This window comes from Ciconia boyciana, chromosome 3 (assembly GCF_034638445.1).
Source record: "Ciconia boyciana chromosome 3, ASM3463844v1, whole genome shotgun sequence".
Lineage (NCBI taxonomy): Eukaryota > Metazoa > Chordata > Aves > Ciconiiformes > Ciconiidae > Ciconia > Ciconia boyciana.
The window spans coordinates 116826260-116851881 of record NC_132936.1 but is presented as its reverse complement, the minus strand read 5'-3'; the positions used below and the strand labels follow the sequence as shown (position 1 = coordinate 116851881).

The window sequence follows — 25622 nt, the reverse complement described above, 5'->3', positions numbered from 1 at the left end:
GTTTACAGATCCAGGATGAAAACCTGTTCTCTCTGCTCCAATTCTAGGAAAATTCTACTCTCTTCCCGTTTTGCATATGAACTCAGCTGCACTCATTTTGTTACGGTTCAGCCACTCCATGGTACTAAAGGGCTGCCACTCCTGAGGTTATTCGTACATTATTAGCCCTACTCAAATATACCTGACACAATCGTACAGCTGACTCCAAAAATACAGAAATATCTCATGGCACAGTCTCCCTAATCTAAGCCTGAAACTTGCTGTTTGACTTGCCAATGCCCAATTTCAAGTATGTCACATATTAAACAGCTTCCCATTTATTTATAATATCGACACATATTATTATTAGACTTGCACAAATTATAAGTCACAAAAATAAGTGTTATAAAGTAAATATCAGTTTCAAATAATCAGTTTCTACACATTCTTTTGAAAATGTTATTCTCCACATTCCAGCTACATCAGGAACATTCCTGGAGTGTTACAGGCACAAGTACTGTCAATGTTTCTAAAGCTCCCCTAGAAACAAGTTCACATGTGTACAAAAAGCCAAGACGTTGCTAATATCATGCTGCTATCTAAAACAAATACAAGAATAAATTAATAAATACAGAGTCTCCCTAATGAAAATATTTTCTTCTCCACTTCTCGGCTGTGAAGTTAACCTAACTTATGGAATGGAAAAAAAATCACAATGTTAATTAACTTAATATTTGATCCATCCATACTTAAAAATATTCCACAATAAAAGGATATTAAAAAAAAGAAAAAAAGAAACAAAACAGACTTAACCTTGTAATTAGTGTAATGTAAAAACACTTAAGAGATGTCTGCATTAATCAATTACCAGAAAGCAGTGCTTCAGTCCCAAGTAGTTAGCAATAGCATTCGTATAATATTACAGGGAGCCTGATATTTTGGCGAAACTAGAGCAGGAAAAAATGAAACTAAAAGGCATATTGTACATGTGACCTACAGGACTTGGATTATTACCTCTAAGCTTATTAAGAGTAAAAGCTGCCAGTCAGACCACCCCACAACCAGGGAGGAAAACTAAGATTACTCAGCAGTAAAAGGCATAAAAAGGAGACGTGTATTTTCAGAACGGGCAAATGCAGAGAGAGTGAACCACAGACCTGCTTCAGCTATCTAGAGCGGTAATTGGCTCACAAGAGCGACTACCACGTTAAGGCATTATCATTATCTAGCTCACATAACTGGAAATTCACGCTCTGTTCTTTAAATTGGCTTAACCAGCAGCATCTGCAGCACTTTAATTAATTACAGCAATTGGCATACCTTAAAAGTAGATGCACAGATCTGAAATGATAATGCCCTGCGAGTAATAATTGTAAGCCAGCATTAAACCAGATCTATCCTAAACAAAACCAAGGGTACACTGTTGTGCTTCAACTGCACAGAAAACAAGATTAAATGTAGTAATTATTATTGTCTGTCCAGGTTTACCAGCAAATACTACAATCCTGTGTGACACTTCACATTCAATTAGCTCAGGAATGCAGAAGCTCACAACGTGCACAACAAAAAATCTGTTCAGGTTTGATGCCAAATCAAAATTCAGTCAGGCACTTTCCTTCGAAAGATAAACTTGAAGTTAAAATCATAACAGAGACTGATTACCACTATTTATTTTTAGTACACTCCTTATAAAGAAACACAGAAGCCAGATATCACAGTAAGCTCAGAACAAAGTTTTCTTGACAGCCATTAGCTTTGCTTCAGTAAAAAAAGTCCACAGGCACTGTACACAAATGTGGTTGGTTTTTTTTTTCCTGATATTTGCAGCTCTAAAATACAGTAGAATTAGAAAACATCAGGAGACAAGAAGCTAAAAAACCTTTTTGTTCTTTTTATGTAGCAATTCCAAATCTTTACTTAGAAGAAAATAATTTTTAAAAGCTTGACATTGAAATCCAGGTACACATCCTGGACACATTCAAAAGCTGTTCTTTAACAGACTTCATACCATTTCCAGTCAGAACGCAAAACAACACTATCAAGATTTGTTGTGACTTGCTTCTGTACAGTTTCTGGTTTAAAGACAGATTTTATGTTTGTTTAATTTCCACCATGCTGCAAAACAGGACACAAGAATCTTAATCAAGTGTCTCATATGTAATGGAAGTTTAAACAAACACACACTTAAATAGCTCAGTGTTACGAAGTTGATCAAATCTGATCCTCAAATTCATACATAATTCAGGGTCAAAATACCTGGTGTAAAGGTTATTACCGAACTAAATCTGAACTCCCCATTTATCAACACAAGTTTTATCTTTCATAGGAGTGTGAAAGAATGAAACATAACTTTCTTGATTCTAGTAAACATGTAGTAATTTTGAACATATTTTTAACCAAAAAAACCCACAGCCATAGACTCAACTAAGGGATGACTGGTTTTAAGTTGCAAAAACTTTAACCATCCAATACAAATAGATGCTACAGCACAAAATATGCCTTTGTGTAATTTTGTCCAACACCCATTTTCTGAAAGCACACCTGTTTTCAGTGTAACATACAGAACTAACAAGGAGACAGAACATCAGCAAGGAAGAGAGTGCAAGCCTGAACAGCTAAAATACCAAGGCTGATGCAGCAGCAAAAACCAGAAATAGCGATCTGATGTAGCAACTCACACCACAGAGATATGCAAAAGGCAGTTAGAGGAGAAAAACAGCTTTTCTAAAACAGCAAAACTCTGGTGACAGTGCTTATATACTCTGTGTCTAGTGTGTTTGGGCTGGGCAGACAGTGGTGAAGCTTCACTGGTACGTGTAATTTTAAGACGTGACTATCTGTGCTCAGATATACCCTGATAATGTGTTTATCTAAGGTGCACAGAAAACAACTGCATGCACAAATAAACAGCTGCACATTCAATGTAATCACATTCATCTCCTGAGTATCCACTTATAAATATTAATCTAGAAACTACATGTGCTATTAAGGTGCCAGCCTCTGAAGAAAAAAGGCCACAGTGCAGGAAAAATATAAAATGAAATAATAATTCTTATCTAATACTGATACTTATTCCACACAGACACTCCTTGCTGATGGAGAGGGATCACAAGTGCACAATACAAGTTATTTGTTGACTAAATACCATCACAAAATGCTACGATATAAAGGTTGGAAGGATTAACACAAAAGGTCCCACTCCAAGACAAATGTCTCCTTCATAGTTCAGTTCACAGCCATCATGACTGCTCAGTCAGGCCTACGATTCCGCAACGCTGGGTATATACCTGCTAACCAAACACACCAAAGACTTTCAAAATCTCTTGTTGATACTAGCATATTTTTAAAGGAGATTTTAATTACCACCACACTGAAAGAGACTTTTTAAACACGGGAAGATCACCAAATAGTTTCTGCTTTAAATCTCAGTGCCTTCTGAAACAACTTCTACAGAAGGATTATGAATTTGCCAGGCTGGCAGGGTTTACACTCCACTTCCTCCCTTTTCCTCCTTCAGTCTCTCACCTTTCCCAAGCAAAAAATGCAAGACTTGCAACAAACCCCCCTATTTTTAAGTATTTTGTATTTGCAAATACCTCACACAATTTAATTGCACATTTATGTAGAGGCCACTTTTAAAAAGAAATGCAGAGAAATGAATTTATTAGCGTGCACTAAAACATGTTGAGTTTTGCTGTAACAATAAAATTACATGGTGATTTTCAAACAAGCCATAAGTATTGGGGGGTGGGAAAGTACAATTCATATTTCTAAATATATTTCTAAATATTTAAATTTTCTTCTCTAATAATTATGCTGTTTCACACATTCCTACATTTCAAAAACCATATGGGCTGTGTTTATCTTAATTCCATTTTCTCAAGGTAGTGGATCTTTTACTTTCAGTAACAGACTACAGTATGAAATACTAAGATTTCTAAAGGCAAAAGGGCCAAATTTTTGTGCAGAATATTTTATCCTTACTCAGATGGTAATTTTTCTACTCCCTCTACTGGCATACTTTAAAAGCAAGGAAAGAAAAACCTGAAGGGCATTCCACCTTGTAAAACATAATGAGAAAGTATTTTTTGTAACCTCAAAATAATTGTTCACACAACTTGGCAAAACATTAGTCTCAAATCCTGGGGATTTTTAAGTCATCAGCAAATTTTTGGCAGATTTCTTCATTATAAAAATTAACTGAGCACCTCAAAATAAACATCCCAGACCACTTTGTATTACAATTACTATCAAGCAGTCCCACCACCTGTCACTGCTCAGATCAAAACAGATCACTTCCTAAAACATACTATATGGCTAGTAAAAGACCCTAAGAGCGATCTATGGAATATAACTCTACATGATTACCACAGGTCTACAGAAATGAGCAAAAACATCCTAAGCTTAACGAGTTGCTACTTAAATGTTAAGACAGTGCTCTGTGAACCATTTTATATTAAAATTGGATAGTTCTAAACATCACACATACAAGAAGTATTGTTTGACACAGTGCCATTTTGAAGATAAATTGCAATCTACAGCTCAAATAATTCTACCCAGGGATTAACATTTCAGAGGCTGAGCCAGAGATTATGTGTGTGGATCTTGAATTTCATCATCTCCCTTCAGCACAATAGCTTATTCTTCCTTTTTTCATCTATTCTCTCATGAAGGGGCAGGAAAGCTTAGCCTTGCTGTTTCATTCATTTCATCTCTACATTAACCAGATACCTTGCAGTCTTTAGTTCTTACGTGTTATTCCATTACAAATACTACAGCTACACTGCACTATGCTAGGGCTAATGAGGTATGTACCAAATCAAAGGGTGCCATCAAGTGGTTGTAGCACACTACCAGCATTATGCAAAGTTAGTGTTCTGCAATGGGTTTCACCAGGACACACTATACAAGGTGGATTAAACTCTGCCATAATTTAAAGCTTTCGGGAAAATTCAGATTCTGAGAGACGGTGGTCCCACACAATTTCATTTCCTTCCTTTTGAATTCTAAAGCTCAGCCTAACAGCTGGCACCACCATGCCGGAGACATCCCTGTCTCTCACCATATGGGTCAGCAGGCTCCATGATTGTTTTGGCTGTTGCATACTCAGCTTCTCATAACTTGTCCTCTGGTGCACGGTGAAGAGCAGCCTTAATAACCTCTGAAAAGCCTCCAAACTGGCAATGGGACAAGAAGGGTGCTGCAGGGTGGGGGTTTCATAGAAGATGGGGAGAATAAATAAGATTACTTGTGCAACCACACCAGGTTCAAATCAAACAGAGTTACAAATTACTCGTTAATCTATACTCATACTGAATTTGAGATTATATGAGAGCTCTTCCCTGCAATGATAGTGATGAGTATCTTTGGCATTACTCAGCAATTTGAAGTAAAGATGACTTGACAAATCATTCTCTGACGCAAGCATTCAATCTGACCCAAACAATTGGCTTTCCCAGATGAAATGCTCCATAGCCAAAACTCATTTCATATTTAACCATTTTCTTCTAATCTATATACTATCAGCTCTCAAAATAAGACTTTCCAGCTTGCAGTTGCAAAGAAAAATATCAAGAAAATGCGATTCAGATGTAACTGATGAAGATAGACATGATTCTCTTCATTTCTGAAAGGGTTTGGCCACAAAGTATAAAAAGCTGAACAGCCATGACCACACCAGCACAACCGCCGACTTTTTAAGGATGTAACTTCAACCATATTTTTCCTGTGGTAGTGACAAAGAAACGTCCACACAAGAAATGCTCAAGGCAAATGAGGTCCAAATTCTTCTGAGAACATTCCCATCTACCTGAAAACTAGCAGCAATGTTCCCACATCTCGTCTGTCTACACAACCTGCCACCAGCTCAAGCAACTACTCATAACTTGGGATGCCTACCACAGCCGCTCTGAGGAAGCATACAGTTACAATGCACGTGCGTTAAGACCAATAATGAATTTTCATCACCTGCAAAGCAACACTCGTGTGGTGGACCAAAAGCAATTGGAATTTGTAATGCAGAAAGAGGTCAGCCCTTAAAATTCCTCATGTTCTCCCTCATAACTGACTTCACGCTTCCCATGTTCCCCTTACACTTGCTCACTTTAGTAGGTCAGCCAAATTCCCAATTCTGCAATACAGACCCTTCAGAGGAAACCTGTACACAAAATTCCAAAGACTGAACTAGAGGTAGGAAAAAAAACATTAAGAAATTACCAATAACCAACTGAAAAGATGCTAAGCTACTTCCCAAAGTATTGCACAATACATAAGACTTAACAGAAATAAAAAAAGAGAGAGGAAAAAAGCTTGGTTTCCATGAAGTAGCAGAGGGCTGCTTCATCCGAAGGGGAGACTGCAGAGAAGGGATGCAGAGGTAATGATGGAGTAGGCTGCATTAAAGCCAGAACTATTTCACCAAGTCCAGGTGAAACACCCAAATTGTTCCACAGATCTCGAATATCCTTTGAGATAATACCCTTCCTCAGAGTCCATACTAGTTATTTATGTAGTCTATTTATTTAATACCTCAAATCCTTCCTAATAAATTAGTTTCTTTGGTTATAATATATAATTAAAGTTATATAATATGAATTAAAACAAATTATGGGGAAGATTTATACAGATGATTCATGGAACAACAAGCACATAAACTTTATACTAATTCTTTGCTGACAGATTTTTAGGGTTATTTTCCAAATATTCCATTTTGTCCTTTCATTGACAAATATGTAGACAAAATCCTCCCTAACCCTTCACGCTCCTTCCTGTGGCTGGTCCTGGAAGCAAGCACCCAATGCACCTCTATCATTGAGGGGTTTGGCACTTAGCGGAGCTACTTCTGCAAGAGTGTTTCCCCTGCTCTTATACCATTTTGGTCGAGGTACAGCTCATTCTCTCTGCTCCTGTTTTCCCTGCTGCCCACATTACCCGACCATACAGTCTCCCTTGGTCCCACGTTTCCGTTGCAGACAACGGTTCCTTACGCAGCAACATGAGCCATGTCTTGTGTCTGGTGCTTCTCATTTTCAGGGAAAGATATATTAAAGGACAGAGAATACCAGAATAGTAGGGTTGGAAAAAAACCAAACCGGGGCTGGGGAAGAGGTGAAAAGGTATGAGGTTTTGTCAGAGACAGATTTTGATGGCAGTCAATTTCTGTGTTCTTTTTGTATTCTTTTGTGAATTTATTTAGCTCTTAAATGTGGAAAATACTGAAAAAATCTCTCCAAGTAACTTCTCACTCTTAATCAGAAAAAATGCAAATATAATTAATTTCCATTTCAGGGATCTACTTTACAGACAAAATTGAGAGAGAAAATTCTTCACATAATTTTCAACATTACTTCTGATTTGGTAAATATTGTATGTGTTCTTTGATTTTTGTGCTGTGCCTTCCTGCAACGGGTGACTGTTTTGTGGAGGTTTTTATTGCTTTAGGGAGCAAAGCTTTACAGAGTTTCCCGCATCTTATCCCTTGCTGAGCAAAATGCTCTTATGGTATAAATCATTAAAACTGCACGTAAAAAACTGAGAGCCTTTAAAGAAAACCTCTGAAAACTAATAAGTTTGTTTATTTATAGCAGGCAAAGCCCTCAGAGCCAGACTTGGCAGTTTCCTGTTTCAGGCAGCACACCACAGGATATTAAAATAAACTACAGAGCCTGGCATCCATCACACTCAGCCTGCCATTCTGCCAACCTGCCACACTCCCAGTAAGGGCAGGCCAGTTAGTTCTCAGCTCTGGTCTACGGAAAACACATCAGAAGTAGAAATATTACTATTAACAGCACAATGTAACACACAACTGTATCATCTTCAGGCTTTAAATTAATCATGTTCGGTATATTATTACATTTTATTTTTCAAGCCACTGGAAAATGAAAGAAATATTGCTTAAGTATAGACCACTGTGGTCAGAATAGCAATCTTTGAGCTCAGGGTTGCAACTTTGTATGGGTCATGAATTTGGCAGAAATTCAGTTTAATCTTATATTTATGCTAGTACGTGGAACCACAGCAAATACTGAACAGCTACAAGATGTCATTTTATGGCACTTTATTCAATGCCATTTTATTCACTTATTCGCAATCTTTCCAGCCTAATCTCAGGTTGCCACCACACCTAAGCTAAACCAGAAAAAGTTCATTTATGCTGCCTGTCAAGACTCAAGAAGCAATTTGACCCAGATATAGATAATGCAAAACAATGAGAAAGGAGAAACTTCACGTGAAAAAACAGTATGACAGTGCAGTATCAATTCACAGTGAAGAATATGCTGGGAGGGAAAAAACCCGAATGAAATAGCATCAATTAAGTTATGGAGGTCAATTAATTTCCATTATATTAAACTATTAAGACAGCTAACAACCAAAGATAAGAGGCTGAAGGCAATAACACTCAGTGCTATTACACTGCCAGATGGTTTTCCTAATAACAAAGGTTTTCAGAACTCTTATTTTTCTGTCAGCTGGCTACTGTTCTGCTGGTGGCCACTATTTTTAAATAACATGCTCTGAGTTAAATTACAACTGCTCACATGTACAATCCTATCCAGTTACTTAATGCAGAGCTACATTTTACACAATAATGGATATTTTAATCAATTTTACATTTTACACAATTTAATGGATATAATAATGGATATCTTTTTTGACACATATTTCCGTACCTTGAGCACACGCAATTGCAAGGTATTATCTCAAATCAACCAACATATTCAATTGGAATCCCAGATTATCTGCCTCTGAAGGTGACTTATGTCAAAAATATTTTTCATTAGATGCATTGCCATTTTTCCATTTTCCACACTGAATATTTTGTACTACATGGCTGCAACATATGCTGTTTTAACACCGTACAGCTACCAGGTCAAAAATGAGATTTATCCATCATAATGTTGCCCCAGACAGTGGCATTTTACATAATGATATTCTGAACTGCATCAAGAGCGAACACATATCCGTGACTGTATGTAAATGTAAAAACACACTCTGACACATAAAACCAGAAAAAAAGTGGCAAGCTGAACAAGCTTAAAAGCAAATACTTTTCTATTAAAAAGCAAGTTGCTCAGCTCAGCTTACGCCTAGAGTATGATTAGAACCCCACTGTAAAACAATTACCAAGACACTCTTCTGTATTTGATGTCTGAAAGAGAAACGACCTCATGTAGACTCTGTCTCGTGTGCACTGGCAAGTATATTTTACTGCTGATTTTCTATGAATAAACATATGCTAAGAGTGGCTGAAACACACTGCTGGTTTTAAACATGCCTAATGTAGTATTAGAGGTTCATTTCCAAAGCTGTCTGCCTTGTTTATCAGCTCCTCCCTCCAGCTGGCAAAGAATACCACTGATAGCAACTCTGATTAGCTGTCTTGCACAGTACACTCATCTATAGAAGACATGTTCTTCTAGCAGGAAATAACCCTCCCCAAAACCTAAACAAAATGGTTCTAGCAATTTAGAAAACAGTTGTACTTTGCTACTGTGAATTAATAATAACCATACAAATTACATGTCATCAAACTCGTTCCATTGTAAATGTTACAGCGTACCGCACGTACTGAGCTTATAAAGCTGGAGCCTAATACCCAGGCTGTTCTGCCAAACGTCCAGCGGCCTCCTGTCTCCATCTTCCATTTGTGAGACCCTCTTGTGTAATTGTAGCATAAATATCAGAAAATGTCTCCTTTTTTATAAAATTTTAAACTGAAATGCTGTAATATAGTTTTCAAAACTGCCATATCATCTGCCAAATTATATTTGATATAGATCCACTTAGTGCAGTTATTAACACAGCATCAGAAACAACATTATTTAAAGGACAGTTTGGGCACTGCATTTCATTTGGGAAATAAAGATCAAATAACAAAAGAAAATTTTTATAACTATTTTTGAAAACACACAGTTGAAAAGAGTTGGATGGACTCACATTTCATACTCTATTTTACTGATTCAAGATAAATAAGGTATTAAAAGTGTAAAAAGTTAATTAGATATTAAAAGTTCTTTCAACAATTCATCTAAAATTCTCATTTAGATAAGATTTTTGTCATCTCACAGCTCTGGTTTAATAGATTGTTACATATTAAAGATAAAAAGGATTAGTGGTGGCCCTAATTTCAGGTGATCTGGGCACAGCCTTGTTTTAGTCAGAAGTAAAATGTCCACTGCAGACAGCAGTATGACATGAGCGAACATGATTTGAAGCAACTACCAGGCTTTGCTTGGGGATACGGGGGTGGCTGTGGGTCAGAATATAAATGAATGGACAGAGCTGTTCAGAAAAGCTTACACAGCACTTGCCCTCATTGGTGCCTACCTCAATCCAGGACTGCTGGTGCCTCCTCTCTTGTGTGCTGTGCCATACAGAGAGGAAAACACTCACCCCAACCACCCACCCCCCGTCTTTCATGCCTTGCTCAAAAAAAACTTGCACTAAATACAGGTGGCAACTTACTTGTCCTACAGCATTTGGTGTAAAATTTCTCCAGCAGAACTCAAGCATGCAATCCAGTTCTGTTATCTTCTGTAATTTTCAGAGAAGGTGCCTAATCTAAGGGGGTTGTTTAACTAAGTGACCCCCATAGGGTCGGTGCAGACAGAGACTCGCCCACTCCTGGACATTCACCCTAAAGAGGGTAATTTGCTTTCTGCACAGGCCCCTCTCCCACTCCTTACCAAAGCCGAGACCCTGCCTCTGATTGTGTTCTACTGTTAGTTAAAATTGCACAGAAACAATATCATGGTGTGCACAAGAAACAACATGTTACTGAAAAAACACAGGATCAGGCCTCCTAGAAAGATTTCCCACCCTGTCTCCTTCAGAGCCAGAACAGCCAATCAAGACAATTTCTGCAAGTTTTGCTCAAAAACCTAATCTCGGAGATTTCTCAACTAGAACAAAGTGCTAAATATTTAACGTAAGCAAAAACTAAGAGTACAACAAGTTTTCTGATTCTCTAGTACATTTAAAGCAGAGCAAGAGTGAGATGGCTGACAAAGCAGCATTTAATTCCTAGCTATATCTAGACCAGAATACCCAGCCTAATTTACACAGACAGACAGTCACAGTTCACGTAATCACATACAGCAGAATATGACAGGGGAATTAAAGGACCAGGAGAGCATGTCTGAACTATGAGCTTCCTATTCTAAATGTATTAAATGCAGACATTTAATTCAGAAAAAGGCTGATGTGGTCGGTTCTTATTTTAAGCAAAAATTTATTTCAAGCAGAAAATACAAAACAAATTATAAAGCTTTTTTGATTACTTTTTCTTAAATAAAGCAAATAGCTAATTTAAACTTAAGCTCCCACATGCTACAAAGATGCACTAGAAGAGATAGCCAAGATTTTGTAATAAATTCTGGTATAGCAACTGATCAGCAAATAAGGCATCATTCCGTATGCCAGTCTTTTTCCCCAGGTTCTTTCTGCAAACGGTGTTGACAGTACTCAATTTCAATTCACTACACTACACTGGCATGTGCCTCCCACCATTTATTTCCAGAAACAGGTGGAAAGATTTGACATCTAGACTTGGGCTTTTATTCTGATGTAAAGCAAAACTTGCTCTTGCGAAGTCAGTGTCACAGCACTGCTGTAGTAAAAGGGATTTAAACACCCAGTATAAAAGTCTGATTTTACCAAAATTCTGGGCCGACTACTGTTCAAATTCACATGAGCTGGTAATTCTTGAAAAGCTTCACTTGAAAAAACAGCATATTCAGAGATGTATCTGATGAAAACTTAGCTTCTTGCTAATACCTCATTCTATTGTATCACATTTAAAATCGGTCACCTTTAAGACTAGAAACAAATTCATTTCTACATTCCATCCACCTGCCCTCTTCTTTCCCATTACTTTCACATTATTTATCACCTTTATTTGTGTTGACATGCCTAAAATAACAGATGGGCATTTCAGGAGAGAGAAATAATATCTCCAAAGCTGTGAGTGATATAACATGATTTAGGGCATTCGAAATGAAAAATAATAATTTGCAACCATGATACAGAATTGGGGAGGGGGCACTTGTACCAATAAAATGAAACTAGACTACATCAAATGTTCTGTAACTTTTTCTAATGTTTCATTCATTTTGAGGCTTTGCCCACATTTGAGCGGAGGCCAGTTCAAAACTCTTTTTGGGTTAGAATTCCTGAAGTTACGCAAGAGCAATAGACAAAAGGAAGAGACAGATCTCGGTTTTCAGCTTAACCTTGTTATTCTTTATAACTGTTTGCTGTAGGCTAGCATGAACAGCAAACACTAAAGTCCTTTTTTCTCAGTTCAGCAGCTTCATTAGACATACTTTCCTGGAGAAACCACTTAAAATACCCTTATTGGTTAAAGTATTAAAAAAAAATGACTGGAAGCATGGATGTGTCTCACAGAAGGATGTGCATCTGACAATAAATCACTGTCAGACTTGAAAGGTTGGAATGGTTTTCTTCACCATTCATTACCTTAATATTCAAAAAGGCACTATTAGAAAACTGCGGTCTAAAAGGGGACATCAAAACATTTTGGAAGACTCTCTAGAAAGGCTAGATGAGGAAGTGAGTTCAGTTTCCAAGATCTGAATACAAGAACAGCCTGGAAATTCAGGGCAATGCTTCATCAGGCAGGTGATGCTGTGCAGACAGAGCTGGATGCTGCTAGTCCCTGAAAGCAATGGGCAGCACGAAGGAAGCAGGACACTGAACACTCGCTCACACAAATGAGTCCTTAGAAAGAGAATGCTAATGATCTGCTAATGATCTGCTAATGCAATCAAGGGAAATGAAATCCCATGTGTAACCACTATCACATTATTGTGGTTGATTAGTCAGAGGTGAGAAGAAAGGAGGGAGCCTCCAGCCACACAGAAAGCAGAATCTGTTCTCCATAGCTGTAATTGGCAAGACAAGAAATAGCAGCTTTAAACTGTACCAACAGAGATATAGGCCAGAACGATTCCCAACAGCAAGGACAATGGAGCACTGGAACAGGCTGCCTGGAGATGCTGCAGGGACCCCATGACAAAAACTTTTTAAAAACAGTTTAGGCAAGTGTTTGCCTAGAATGATGCTGCCTTGAGGCAACAGGCCAGGCGAGACTGCCTCTAGCCCCAGCCTAGATGAATCTATGAGCAAAGCTTCAAAAACAGGTGGGGCATTTTTCTCCATTCATCTGGCAAATTAGTAGGTCTGGGATGTCCTCTTCTGTTGTTAGCAAAGACCATGTTTTAATAGGCCTGCCACGTAAAAAGAGGAATATGGTCAGTATCAGGGATACAGCGATGATTGCCAATGCCTTGATTACATCGATGCTACTGGGAAGGGCTCACCAACCACAACCCTAGGCCCTGTGAATAACCTATATACAAAGTTGAAACACAAGGCACAGGAGGGAACATGGAGAAGCCTACTATGAACCTTGGAATATATTAGTATGCCATTTATTAGCTATTAGAGATACAAATCTGGGCTCAAAAAAACATTTTCTACAAAAGGCTGGAGAAGTTGTTGCATAGACCAAATCTTTTACCCTCTGAAAATATCCTACGAATTTTTCAGTTTCATTTAAGAATGTAAGAGGTAGCTGTCTACAAAGCTGTCAGCAAACACGCAAATGTGACGGTCTGTCCTCAATGGATGTTCTTATGTGCTTTTCCATGCTTTGAGCACGCTAGGAAGCAAAATGACATTTTCCCATCATTTCAGCTACCTTTATTTTAGACAAAGTTCTTGTACATAGAGCCAGTGAAAGCTTCGACATATTTGGACTAATTTAAACCTCCACTCTTCCCTCCTGTCCCTTTCTTCTTCCATTAGCTAGACAATGCGCAGAGATCAAGAAACATAACCCAAACTTCAGGTCAGCTGAACTCTTCTTAGAGACGCAGTCTTCATTCCAAGTTGGCTAAAACTCATCAGCTGTCCTCCTCCTGGCACCTCTGAGGGGACATTTAACGATTGCCCCAGCACAGGCCACTTCACTTGAAAACTACTTTACTGCTAAAAGACAAAGATGTATTTAGAAACACGCACTGTTCTTTTACTTAAACGGTAGAGCATGCAAACCCCGCAGAAAGTTTGATGGAGGCATTAATGCTGTTTGTGAGTTTTCCCTGGTACCTATAGAGTCTCCTGCCATGCGGAAGTTCTTTGTTGAGCACTGGTACACCAGAAACCGAGAAAGCAATTCATAAAAGAAATCAAAAGTTAATGCTGAAAAAATTAACACTGGAAGTTGGAGCTCACACAGTGAAAGGAGCCAAGTCTGGAAACAGCACATGTTCAAATTACTCGTAGGAGCAATGAGAAAGAAAAATCACTTACTAGAGGAAGTGGCTTATATTTTTAAATGGAAGGCAACTAGTCCTTTTTCTCTAAACTGAATAGGCAAAATAAACTAACACCAATCTGTAAGATTTTGAAAGCCTATTACCTCTCCACAGATGGGTAAGTCTTATTCTTAGCTATGAATTTCTTGCTATCCAACTTGCAACAGCCAATCTGAACATCCGATATTATTCAGAAAAGCACAAAAACCAAGACAACTCCAAGAACTGCCTCATGAAGAAAAAACAGATAATCAAATACACAGACGGTGGTTAAACAAAGATGCAGTTAGAGACAAGAAAATTAACAGTAAATACACAAGGAACACAGCTGTGAAGAAGGTAAAGACACAGAAGAGACTGATGGAAAATTAATATCAACATTTAGATATTAAGAAACTGCACTATGATCAAATTATTTATGGCTTAGACATACAGTAGATGACAGAGGTTCACTTACTAGAATACAAATACAGAGTGACTAAGACATTAAAAATACAGTTAGGAAAAAAATCCTACAATAACCAAGGTGATGGATCACAAAGTACATGTATTTGCAGGATTAAAAAAAAAGCCACAACACAAAAAAAACCAACCCAAACCCAAAACAAGAAAAAAACAACCAAGAAGACAAATACCTTGCTTCATTTTCATTTACAGCATGGTTATCTTGCACAAATCACCTCACAGCTACTTAAAAATTCCTCTGAAAGTCCAAAATAATCTTGTTTTGAATTCAGCATCTGCCAGCAGAGGCATCAAACTTCAGCTGAATATCTCTTTTAGCTGATCTTTCCTCAGCCATACTGAAGCATTACAAAATTATTGTGAAGACTGACTCTTAATAGTAATTAAAAAAAGCTCAAAAGAAATATTTTTAGCAGAATTCAGATTGCTTCATAATGAAAGAACGTCCATAAACTTTTCAAGCTTCAGAATTTTGCGTTCTGAGTGTTCCTAACCAAGGAGGAAGGGAAACCCTGCAGCCTCTGAGGGCAGAGAACATACTTGGACAAATAGGACAAGCCCCCAAAGGACTGTAAATGTCCCTGCACTTCCCAAAGGTGACCTATCCTTGACAGGTTTTATGAGAAATATGTTCCTTTAAAACCAGGAAAACAATACGTTAAGCCTGAAAGGGGTAAATGTCCACAGTTCAGGGAGGAAGGAGATCAACCTCCTGCCTCCCCGGTTCCCAGATTTTTAGCAAGCAGGTGTTTTGTGCTCTGAGATGTCAACTAGCCATTGGATCATTTGTTACTTGATCGAACAGATGAACATATTTTCATCCACCACTAAGCGGAGCTGTTACTCTTGGAAAAGAGTTTCTCCATATCTTCAAGTATATTTGCAGACCAGATTTTTTTGGCAGTATCTACAACTTTCAGTAGTGTTCCGTCTTAAAAAAAAAAAAAGATTGAAAGCAACCAGTTTTATAGTTGCTTTAGCTCTCAATAATTTGTCCAATAAAACTGTTTATTAAATTTAGTATTCTGAGGATAATATTTATAAATCTTCAATCCAAGAATTATAAGCTATATTGATAGTCTAGCTATCATATCAAATAGTCATTGATAGTCTAGCTATCAATGACTATTTGGCAGTTCTTGTGGGATAAACTAATGGCATAACTGAGGCTGTAAAGAGTAAGTTTGCACATAACAAAAGATTACTCCACCACTGATACATACTGGAACCATCTCCATCTGTTTCGGCAGAGACCGCATTTTGGGGCACAGCAACCGAAGCAACCTCCCACCCTGCAACCATTACTGCAGCTCAGAGAAGATTTGAGGCAGAGAACGAGAACAGCATTCCGCAGATGTACTACTGCCACCTTTATATATCATATGATGACGTGAAAAAAAGCAATGTGTTATAAAGTAGGACACGAAGTCCAGATGCCCACTATAAACTTCTGAAAAAAATCTGCTGCAACATCACAGGAAATCTAACTATACCCAGAGGGGTTGGCTGAGAAATACACTGACATTGTTTTATCCAGAGTTACTTGTACAGTGACAATTGGTGATGGAGACTTCCCTGATTAAAATAAACTAAGTGAGAAAGAAAAGGAAACTCCAGGAAACGGTAACTAAACTGTGTTTTGTGTTCGTAAATCCCATAAATGAAAATAGAAACTTGACATTTAAAACAAAAGTCTAAATTAAGCACTTTGCTTTCAGCCCCTTTAAATGTCCAGTCACTGGTGAGTGGAATAAACCTTAGCTTTGGACATCCAAATCACTTCTGATATCGACAAGGATGAAAAAGCAGCATTTTTAGGCAAAAAAAGATAACAGGCAAATTCCATTGCTTCCCCATGCTTCAGTGCTGTGTGGTACTACTACAACTCAGTATAAGAGCATATTTTTTTTGTTTAAAAACAACATAAATAAAAATTAAATCATGCTACTGAAAAACAGTCCATAATCAGACTATATTAATGAGATATAAACACACTCTCTTGATACCACAGTCCTTTTAAATGCATTTCAAGAAGAAGCTTACTCTTCAAGGAAATTCCAGGGAAAGCAGCTCCCCCATTTTTCAGCCCAGGTAGCCCCAGAGCAGAAGCTGCAGCCCAACACAGAGAAGGGAAAGGAAAAAAGTACTTCATGAAGCACTTGCTCTATGCAATGTTAAGCCCTACTGTTTGGCAAAGTGTGTTGTCTGTACAGCCCTCAAGAGCTCAGCTCTCCGGGAAGTTCTGGGAGCTCCTGACTCAGAGTCGTTAGAGATCCACAGGAGCCACCTTTTGGGTTTTCACTGAGTGCACAAGACAGCTCCCTCATGCAGAGAGAACGAGACTGGGATCTCAGGGAGCAGGGGGCATGTCACGTCACTCTTGTTCTCCGCTTAGGTGACCATGGCTGGTCTCACCTCTCCATCCTGCCTAAACTTCCTCACCTATAAAACACAGGTGATGAAACTGTGCCCTTTGCTAAAGAATAGCATTCAAAACCGGGAAGGGTGCGCTGCCATTTGGGATGTACAGATGTCATAACCCAGCTCTGATTTTGTTCACTCCCCTGTTTAGAGAAAAATAATGTGTCATAACCCATAAAACAGTGAGTCATAACCCAGCTCTAACTTGTTTACTCCATTGCTCATAGCAAAATAATGCAAGGAAGACTGATGCTTACAGGGAAAGAATTTAAGCAGTGTAGTATAGTACTCCCCTCTCCTGTATTTTAATTCTAACATAACAATATGTATCTTAATAATCCTCTATTACTACGGAGCAAGGCTTTATTGTGGTTCAGCAGCTCAAATTTTGCTCAAGCCTTTTTCAGCATTTGGACACCCTTTAATCTTTTAAATGATTAAGTCTTACACGTATAAAAAATCCCATAGCATTCCAGCTTACATTCTCTATGACAAACGTCCATTCTTTGTCTTCAAACTCTTCAGCGTGGGGATCCTAGAAAAACAAACCAGAGAATTTAAGTCTAAAAATAATCCAGGGTGCAAGAAATTGTAACTCAGCCAAGATTTTCATATAATCATAGAAATATTTTACCCACTGAAGACAACAGAGGGCAATAGTTTAGCTCGGATGTAGGCTTCAATGGATGTCAATAAGATGAGCAAGTTGGAGTAAAGCTGCCAGTAAGGATTTAATAAAGACTCCTACAGATACAAACATGAGGTTGATTCTGATAAAGGCCTGTAATTCTACTTCCTTTCATCCAGAGGAAAAAAAAAAAAAGAAAAGATAAATCTCTCTTTAATTCTTAAGTTCCACCTCCCAAATAAACACAACAAATCTACACCTTGCAGAGAACAGTGGAGGAAGCCACTGCTCCCACCTGGCGTGAGAAGGCATACACCTACAGCAGGCATCACCCCAACCTCCTCAAGCCCAGACTCCATCAGCATAAGCAGAGATCCAAAGTCACAGCTTCAGCACAGTACCTCATTTCACTGCAAATTTCTTAAATACCTATCCTTACTTCAAAACATTTCTATTGCATCACACATGAGGATCAGAAAACATTTTCACCAACAGGAAGATAAAAAGCGAGGTTCATACGTTTGGCATTTGTTTCCAATTTAATGAGCTTTCAATCTGGTGGTGTGGTCTGTATTGTTGTTGTCTGAAATTAAGATAACAGTGGAGACGTTTAAGTCAACCCCTTCATGCCTCTATCAAGGATCCTACTTTAAAAAAAATACTTTAAAGAAAATATCATTAATTTATCATCCAATCCTAGTTCTGAACAACTGTAACAAAAGTGACTTCTATTCCCCTTGCAAAACAGCTCCTCACACTAAGAGAATGTGGCTTTAGGCTTTCCTCGGACATGAAGCCTAGTTTTGCTATACCTCAATTTTATCCTATTATTTCTAATTACAGGAAACCACTCAATTACTCCTTTGCCCCTGATGCTTGCATGCTTTAGACACTTGTAGATAAATGTCACTTCCCCACATTCAGCATTTGCCATCATCATATATGAGACGCCCCAGCACCTTGCAGAGTTTTCTTGCTATGATTTGGAGCCTGTTCATGATACTACACCAAGCACTGCACCAATTCCATCTTGCTGCTGTAAATTAACAAAATAGATCAAGAGATTTTGCTTGTACTTTGTTTATCTCCATTAGTACCATCTTTCCTTTCTTTCCAGAATGCTACAAGCCTCACATTCAATCTTTTCAACTCGCCTTAGTCTTTGCTTTAACCATCCTTGTTTCACTTAGTTCTGCCTTGAAGTCAGACACACGGTGAGCAGAGGTACTGTATCGCAGTACTACAAATGACTCTTAACTAGATCTCATCAAATACACAAAAGATTTTGTAAGGAATGAGCTTACAGTGTAAACAAGCAGAAAAAAATTATTTTTTAAATCTTTTTCCAGCACACAAAGAAATGGGAAAGTGTGCTCCTAAATAAACTTCCTCTTTGAATGAACTACAATAACATTTCTAAGAGGATTTCATCCTATCTCCTCCAGTGCAGTCCTTCCTACAAAATCCACTGAAGTGGGTTCACTGCTCTGCAGACCCCCTGTAAAACACTGGCTCTCCTTGCAGGAGGAGTCCTGCTGGGCATCGACATGCTCACAGAGGAAATTCAACATACTGCTGGCACCATCATTAGCTATATATTTAACAGCTACAACCGCAGGTGTCATGCAATATGCATTTTAAAATGCATAATTCCAACAATGGGATGTAGTTTCAATGAAAAAATATAAGACGTTACTAGAAACTTATGTCAAAACTGATGATTTATTTTAATATATGAATAAATCTCCTTAGAATTTTTTTTAAAAATCAGAATAATTTAAATACTGCAAATGAGTCTAAAAAACATACTGTACTATTAGGCATAAGGATAGAAGGGCATGTACATACATACAAAATTATACTGAGATATCTCCGTGTTCCAATTAATGTACTTGTAAATATCAGATTATGTAATTACATATCCATCACATTAATCAGGTTTGTGGAATTCTGCATTATGTAAATAAAGTGCACAATACCTGCTGGTTTGCTGTATCCTATATAAATTCTAAAGATATAATTTTCAGTAATCCAGCTATTAAGTACTTATCATTTTCAAGAGTTAACCTAGGGCAATTACCTTTTTGTTTAATTGCTTCCTTTGATACAGCACAAAACAACATAATGAGATTTAATGGGATCATTAATCACTTTATGTTTTAATAAGCTACTCCATAATAAGTGACTGAACTCTTAAATATTTCATCCTGCTCAATTTTTTTTCATAACTCCCCCAAAAGCTACTAATGCAAGCTTGCAGGTTTACCTAGAACTGCTTGCAAAGTCAGGGCCCAGTATTTTATCCCATATAACAATCAAAACAATCGTTGTTTTGTTCATGCAAGGCAATAATCTATCAAGAAAAACAAAGCTCTTCTATCAATGGCAATAAAACTGATTCACACCTCTGAAGGCTACAGTATCAGGTACTCTGATGAGTATTTCTGATAATCTGATAGAGCAAAATAATACTGTATAATGAAAAGATATCTTAATATTCAACATTTTAGCATGTACTTGAAAGCAAGTTGTGACCACGTGGGGGTGGGGGAGAGATGAGTGTATTACCCCAAACTCCCTACCAGCTACCCAGAATAAAAAATAAAAGTTAAAAGCTTCAAGGACTTCTCTGATGAACAGCCTTACCAAAAGTTTGGAGAGTATGAAATATGCTAAGATATGGACACTTTGCATACGTGTAAGATATTTCAGATTTAAAGACAAATCAAGATATATTTTTTTTAAAAGACACATTTCTTGTTAGTCTTAAAATGCCTCTAGAAACAGAAAACCCCGAATAAGCTTATACACATAAGCTTCAGCATTTCCTTGCAACAGACACGTAAGTGGCTTCACTCTTCTCACTAAAATGCTTTTATTAGAAGCCCAGGGAGCAGCATGCATCATCATCCTATTTCTAGCTAACTTACAACTTTATTACATGGTCAGCATTAACAGATACTTGTATGATTATAGTTACAACATAGTTTCTATTGCAACCACCATTTCACCCTTTAGGCTAACATTTCCATGTGTGGTCTCCATAAAAAGTGATGTTTCTATAAATCTGGCTAATCTTTCATCTTATTTTGAATTTGAAGAGGGTAAATACCAGTAAAAAACCAAACCAAAACAAACACACAAATGTAACAACACATACTTCCCTCAATGGCTAACCCATATTCTCCACTCATTTCCAACATAAAACTCATGCGATGAATTTCGCAAACTATTATTTGAGGACCATACAGCTGACTACTCTTTAGGAAAAAGAAAAAGGCCATTGCAAAGAAGAATAACCCTAGGAGTAACGGTTGTAGCAGCCTTTAAAATTTTCACTGTATGAAAGCCCTCCCTGATAACACAGCACACAAAACCTCACCTCACCTGCAAGCAGATACAAATAATCACTGAAAATGCGCAGCTGGAAACACGTAAAGACAAGAGTTATAAACAGACCTCATTCTCATCTTCCTTCCTGAAAGCAAATGATAATGAAAGTTAGTTAAAAAGCTCAAGAAACAAACTGTCTCCAGTATTTTTCTCAGCCTCAAACTGCCTCATACCTCACTGTAACACAAAGGAAGTTGGCAAGAGCCATTTTTTTGATAATGCTCATTTTCTTCACCAACATACCACAGATGCAGAACTACACTCTATCCAACATTCATTATGGTTTTACCTTGAATTGAAAACTGTATTTGGGCAAATGGATTGAATGGCTTGCTGTTCCTCCTCATTTTATTGTGTAAAAAAAGAAAATCATGATTCTTAATATCAAGAGATGGGCCTGATTTTCCTGTTTCTCTTTCCATATGCATTAGTCTCTCAGTATGACACTCCTTTTCAGTATCTTCAACTAAGTTTTAGAGCCTTCTTTTGTTCCCCTACCCTTTTTCTTTTCTTTTTTTTTTCTGGTAAGATGACTTTAGTGTTCAAAAAGTAATGCTCAGGTGAGAAGCCAATAGGGGGGATTGTGCAAAGGACAGGACATCAGCTTATGGTTCTCCCACAGTGAGACTCTCAGATAATCACTTCTCCAACTCTCAAGATCAGTAGAGCGCTTTGGTCCACCAGCAAAAACCTAGCCCATCTCACATTTTCCCAGTAACTGTGTTAACTGCTTCTCTAGAGATATGCTGGTCCTTAACAAGCTCAGTCCTACAAACTTTTCTCTGCAATCCCACCCATCAGCTTCTTTCTGTGACCCCATTCTGCCCATCCACATGCCAACTACCTGAAAACAGACAACTCGTCTAGGCTCAGGCAAGGGAATAGCAACAAGGAATGTGTCTGTCACATTTTTCTGTTCTCTGTTGATCAGTCCATCATCAGCCCATTCCATAAGAAGCTTTGTCAAGGACTAGACCTTTCTGCAGTATATAAGGTGGTTTCAGAAGACTGAAGAAAGGTAACCCTTCTCCAATAGTTTAGGTTATCTTCAGTTATTTCTGTATCTCTTGTAATAGGAATGAAAGACATATCAGCAAACAAGGGACTGCTCCTTCTCCTAATCAGCAGCCAGAGCGGGTGGGGAAGATCTTCAGACTGTTAGTCCCTTCCTCCCCTGTGCCTCCTTCCTAAGCTTACCTGGCTTTTGAAGCTTGCCTTTCAATTAGATCACTTCATACCAGCCTTAATCTTCAGTCTTTCTTCTTGGGGAATAACTACTTAAGGACTGTCATATTGAATCAGATCAAATGATGACAGGGTTTGTGACCTTCCTCTACCAGTGACCTATAGCAGATGCTCTGGGTACTCCAGCATCTGTCCTCAGCTTTTGTACTTGGCTGTTTGAAGCTGCAGAAGACTCAAAATTTGACACAATTCTTGTTGCTTTCAATGTTGTTTACAGAGGTCTGATTAGAAAATCACATACAACTCTGCTCAGCTTTTGTTGAGCTTCCAGAAAGCAGGGAGCTCTGAGCAGACCAGCAGCACTGTCCCTGTACATCACCACACCAAGCTCACGACAGCTCACACCTTCCTGTAAAGCCTCTGGGCTAGAAAGGCAAGAAGGATTGACTTTTTTTTGTTTAAATATTATATTTTTTTTTTTTTTTTACAATTAGTCCCCACACTAACCCTGGATATTTAATTTTTTAGCGTGCAAATGTGCTCACTTCCCTGAGCTTATGATTTTTATAACCGACACAATATCTTGTCTTGTCTACAGGGCTGTTTTTCCCTCCTATGGAATATTCTCCATAGTGTCTGGTCAAGCCACTGGTCTCCCCTAAACTGAAACAAGTATGTTCTGAACCTGGATTTGTTCTTTGCTTCTGGGAAATAGGTTTATCAAAGGGTTTTGGTTTGGTGGGGTTTTTTTTCCCTTCTCAAGACAATGTATTGGCTCTGCTGCAGTGTTCCTGCTACTGCATGGCCAGTTACTGCACTATAATCAAAGCACATGGTTGACTCAGGCTTTCAAGAAAGATATGTGATTTATTCTGTGAGGTATGTGGGGACAGGAATACTTTCAACAACACAAGTCTCCTTTTATCATCTATTTTATTCTTATTTTACTCATAAACAATTTTTTGTGTGCTTAGAAAGCCATGCCTTTAAAAATGTCTTTTTCAAACTTTGGAATGAAGAGCTGGTAACCTTCGCTGTTGTTGCAATAGTACATTGGTGTGATAAACCATGTATATTACTGACAAAACAAGTGTTTTTTGTAATCCCATGAAGCAAAGTCCGTGCTTAGTCCAGAAGAACAAACATGTTTGCTTGGGAAGTTCAATTTGCTTTCAAGCTAGAAAATAATGAGGATTTAAATTGCAACATCATAGTACAACTGATGTTCATTTAGCTTAGCTAAAAGCACTGGGCTTGCTTGGCAGGGAAAATTTCTCATTTAAAATCTCTCACAGTTGATAAAGGTATGTGTTTGTACATAAAACCACAGAAAAGTATACAAGTTTCATATATGATGGTTAAACTTTATTAATGCAGGGACTCTAAAAATGAACTTCTGGAGTGCAACCATGGAAACAATGAAAAATGGGAATTCAGCTAGCTTTTCTGGCATTTATGGATCTTCCCATGAAAGCACTACAAATCGTGGACTTAAAATGCACAATAGGCTTATTGTTTCATAATGTTTCTTCCTCCCCATTTTGGTTGAAAAACCCAAGGCATAACCAAACATCAATGTAGAGCATGGCAAAGGAAGAAGTTAAACTTTCAGGACAGACAGAACTTTTTATGTAATTAGCACTTCAGCCAGCTGGATGGGCAGGAGCTAGAGATAGTCAAGGGAAGCTGAATCAATATATCCATTTGATGCTTACCCCCACATGGCTCCAGAACATTATGAAATTTTACCAGCAGCCCAGCATTAAGGGAAATGAAACAAAAAGTTTTTATTTATTTGAAATGCAAGTTTTCTACACAAAGGTTATAGTCTCTTCAATACTCTGCTTGCCTAAGAATTACAAATACATTGTTGGAAACAAGCTAACACCCAAAACAGGGATGTGCAGATAATGCAAAATATCTCATCTGTTGACTGATCACAAGCACTTTGCTAGCCAGCTCTCAAGTGTCCATGGGTGACTACTGGAGAGGATATTCTTAACATTCTCATCAGCACTTGAAACCTCGACTTATCTCCTAATCCTACCAGCAACACATTTCAACAGCCACTTACGAATGCACAGCCACTGCTGTGTGAATCATTTCCCAAAACACGTAGCTGTCTATTCTGGAGTCCGCTCTTTCCCTTCCCTGCACTTCTATTTCAAACAGCACCACTGTGCTAATTTGTTGTCTGTGATTGCTACAAAGCTCTGTCGGAGCAACCTGCTCCCATCAGTGGGCTCTGCCAGTGTGGACGTGGAGTCAGCAGCTTCCCTTAGCTTCTCGGGTTGTAACAAAAGAGGACAACTACTGTTTGTTAAACAACATGGCCACACTAAATGCACTTAGTGCAAAGTGCCAAACATTCAGCAGCCATTCTCCTTTGCAGGGGAGTGGCTCCTAACGGGACTTTTACAGAACTGCAAGATGAGCCGTCTCTTTTTCTGAGCTTCACTGCTTTCATTGTTTTCACCTCCCTCCTTCCAGAGGAAGGAATGATATAAATACTTGACTTGTAAGTCAGCTCCCAAAAAGTCTGCTGCAGTGTGCTATTACGTACTTCCCTTCCCACTACTCTAGCACTGACCAGCCAATGCATCAGCTGTGCAAAAAAATAGCTAGTCCTTTTTGACCATCTTTGCCCAAAACGTACCAGCTACAGAAATGCCAGTTCTCTGGGTGTTAGGACATATCCCACGCTACAGCTGAAGTGCTGCTGTAGCACTGAGCCAACAGAGCCATCAGAGGGCTGGGCACAGCGTAAACTACACTAATACCATATTCTGCCTGCAATCACATATCACTCACAGCTCATTCATCCAGGCAGGCTGCTGGTCTCACACAGATACAGTACTCCTTGGCGTACTACCCAGCTTGCTCAAAAAGCACTGCTCTGTACCACACCTGCATATCCTTAGAGAGAAAAAGGTGGTTTTGGCCACTTACAGGCACTCTTGTTGGAGGAGCCAGAGGATCAATTAGAGCAGATTTACATAAAAGCTGCCTGACCATATGATGCTTTTTGTGTAACCTCTATATTTTGATTATAAAAGGCTGTGCTCGTTCCCCAAGAGATCTGTATGTACCATTCCCAGAAGGCACAGCCTCTGGCGTTATTCACGCTCTTTCCTCTCCTCTCAGAACAACACTTGCAAAAGGCAGGCTCATTTTTGGGGAGAGGAGGCAGCAGTCCAGTGAACAGATCT

General features: G+C 38.4%; 1 protein-coding gene across 13 annotated transcripts in view; it reads right to left on the bottom strand.

Moving 5' to 3' along the window:
• Positions 1 to 25622, bottom strand: part of EHBP1 (EH domain binding protein 1) — a 228162-nt gene that overhangs the window by 156804 nt on the left and 45736 nt on the right. For 10 of the 13 annotated variants that reach the window (XR_012041725.1, XM_072857323.1, XM_072857324.1 and 7 more), the window contains exon 5: positions 17689 to 17742. Coding sequence is in view for 11 of the 13 variants with exons in the window: in XM_072857323.1 (XP_072713424.1) it covers positions 17689 to 17742 (54 nt within the window). In the remaining 2 variants the exon portion in view is untranslated. Of the gene's footprint in view, positions 1 to 17688; positions 17743 to 18354; positions 18419 to 21222; positions 21314 to 25622 lie in introns of all 13 variants that reach the window. The other 3 variants (XM_072857333.1, XM_072857335.1, XM_072857334.1) reach the window with 3 other exon arrangements.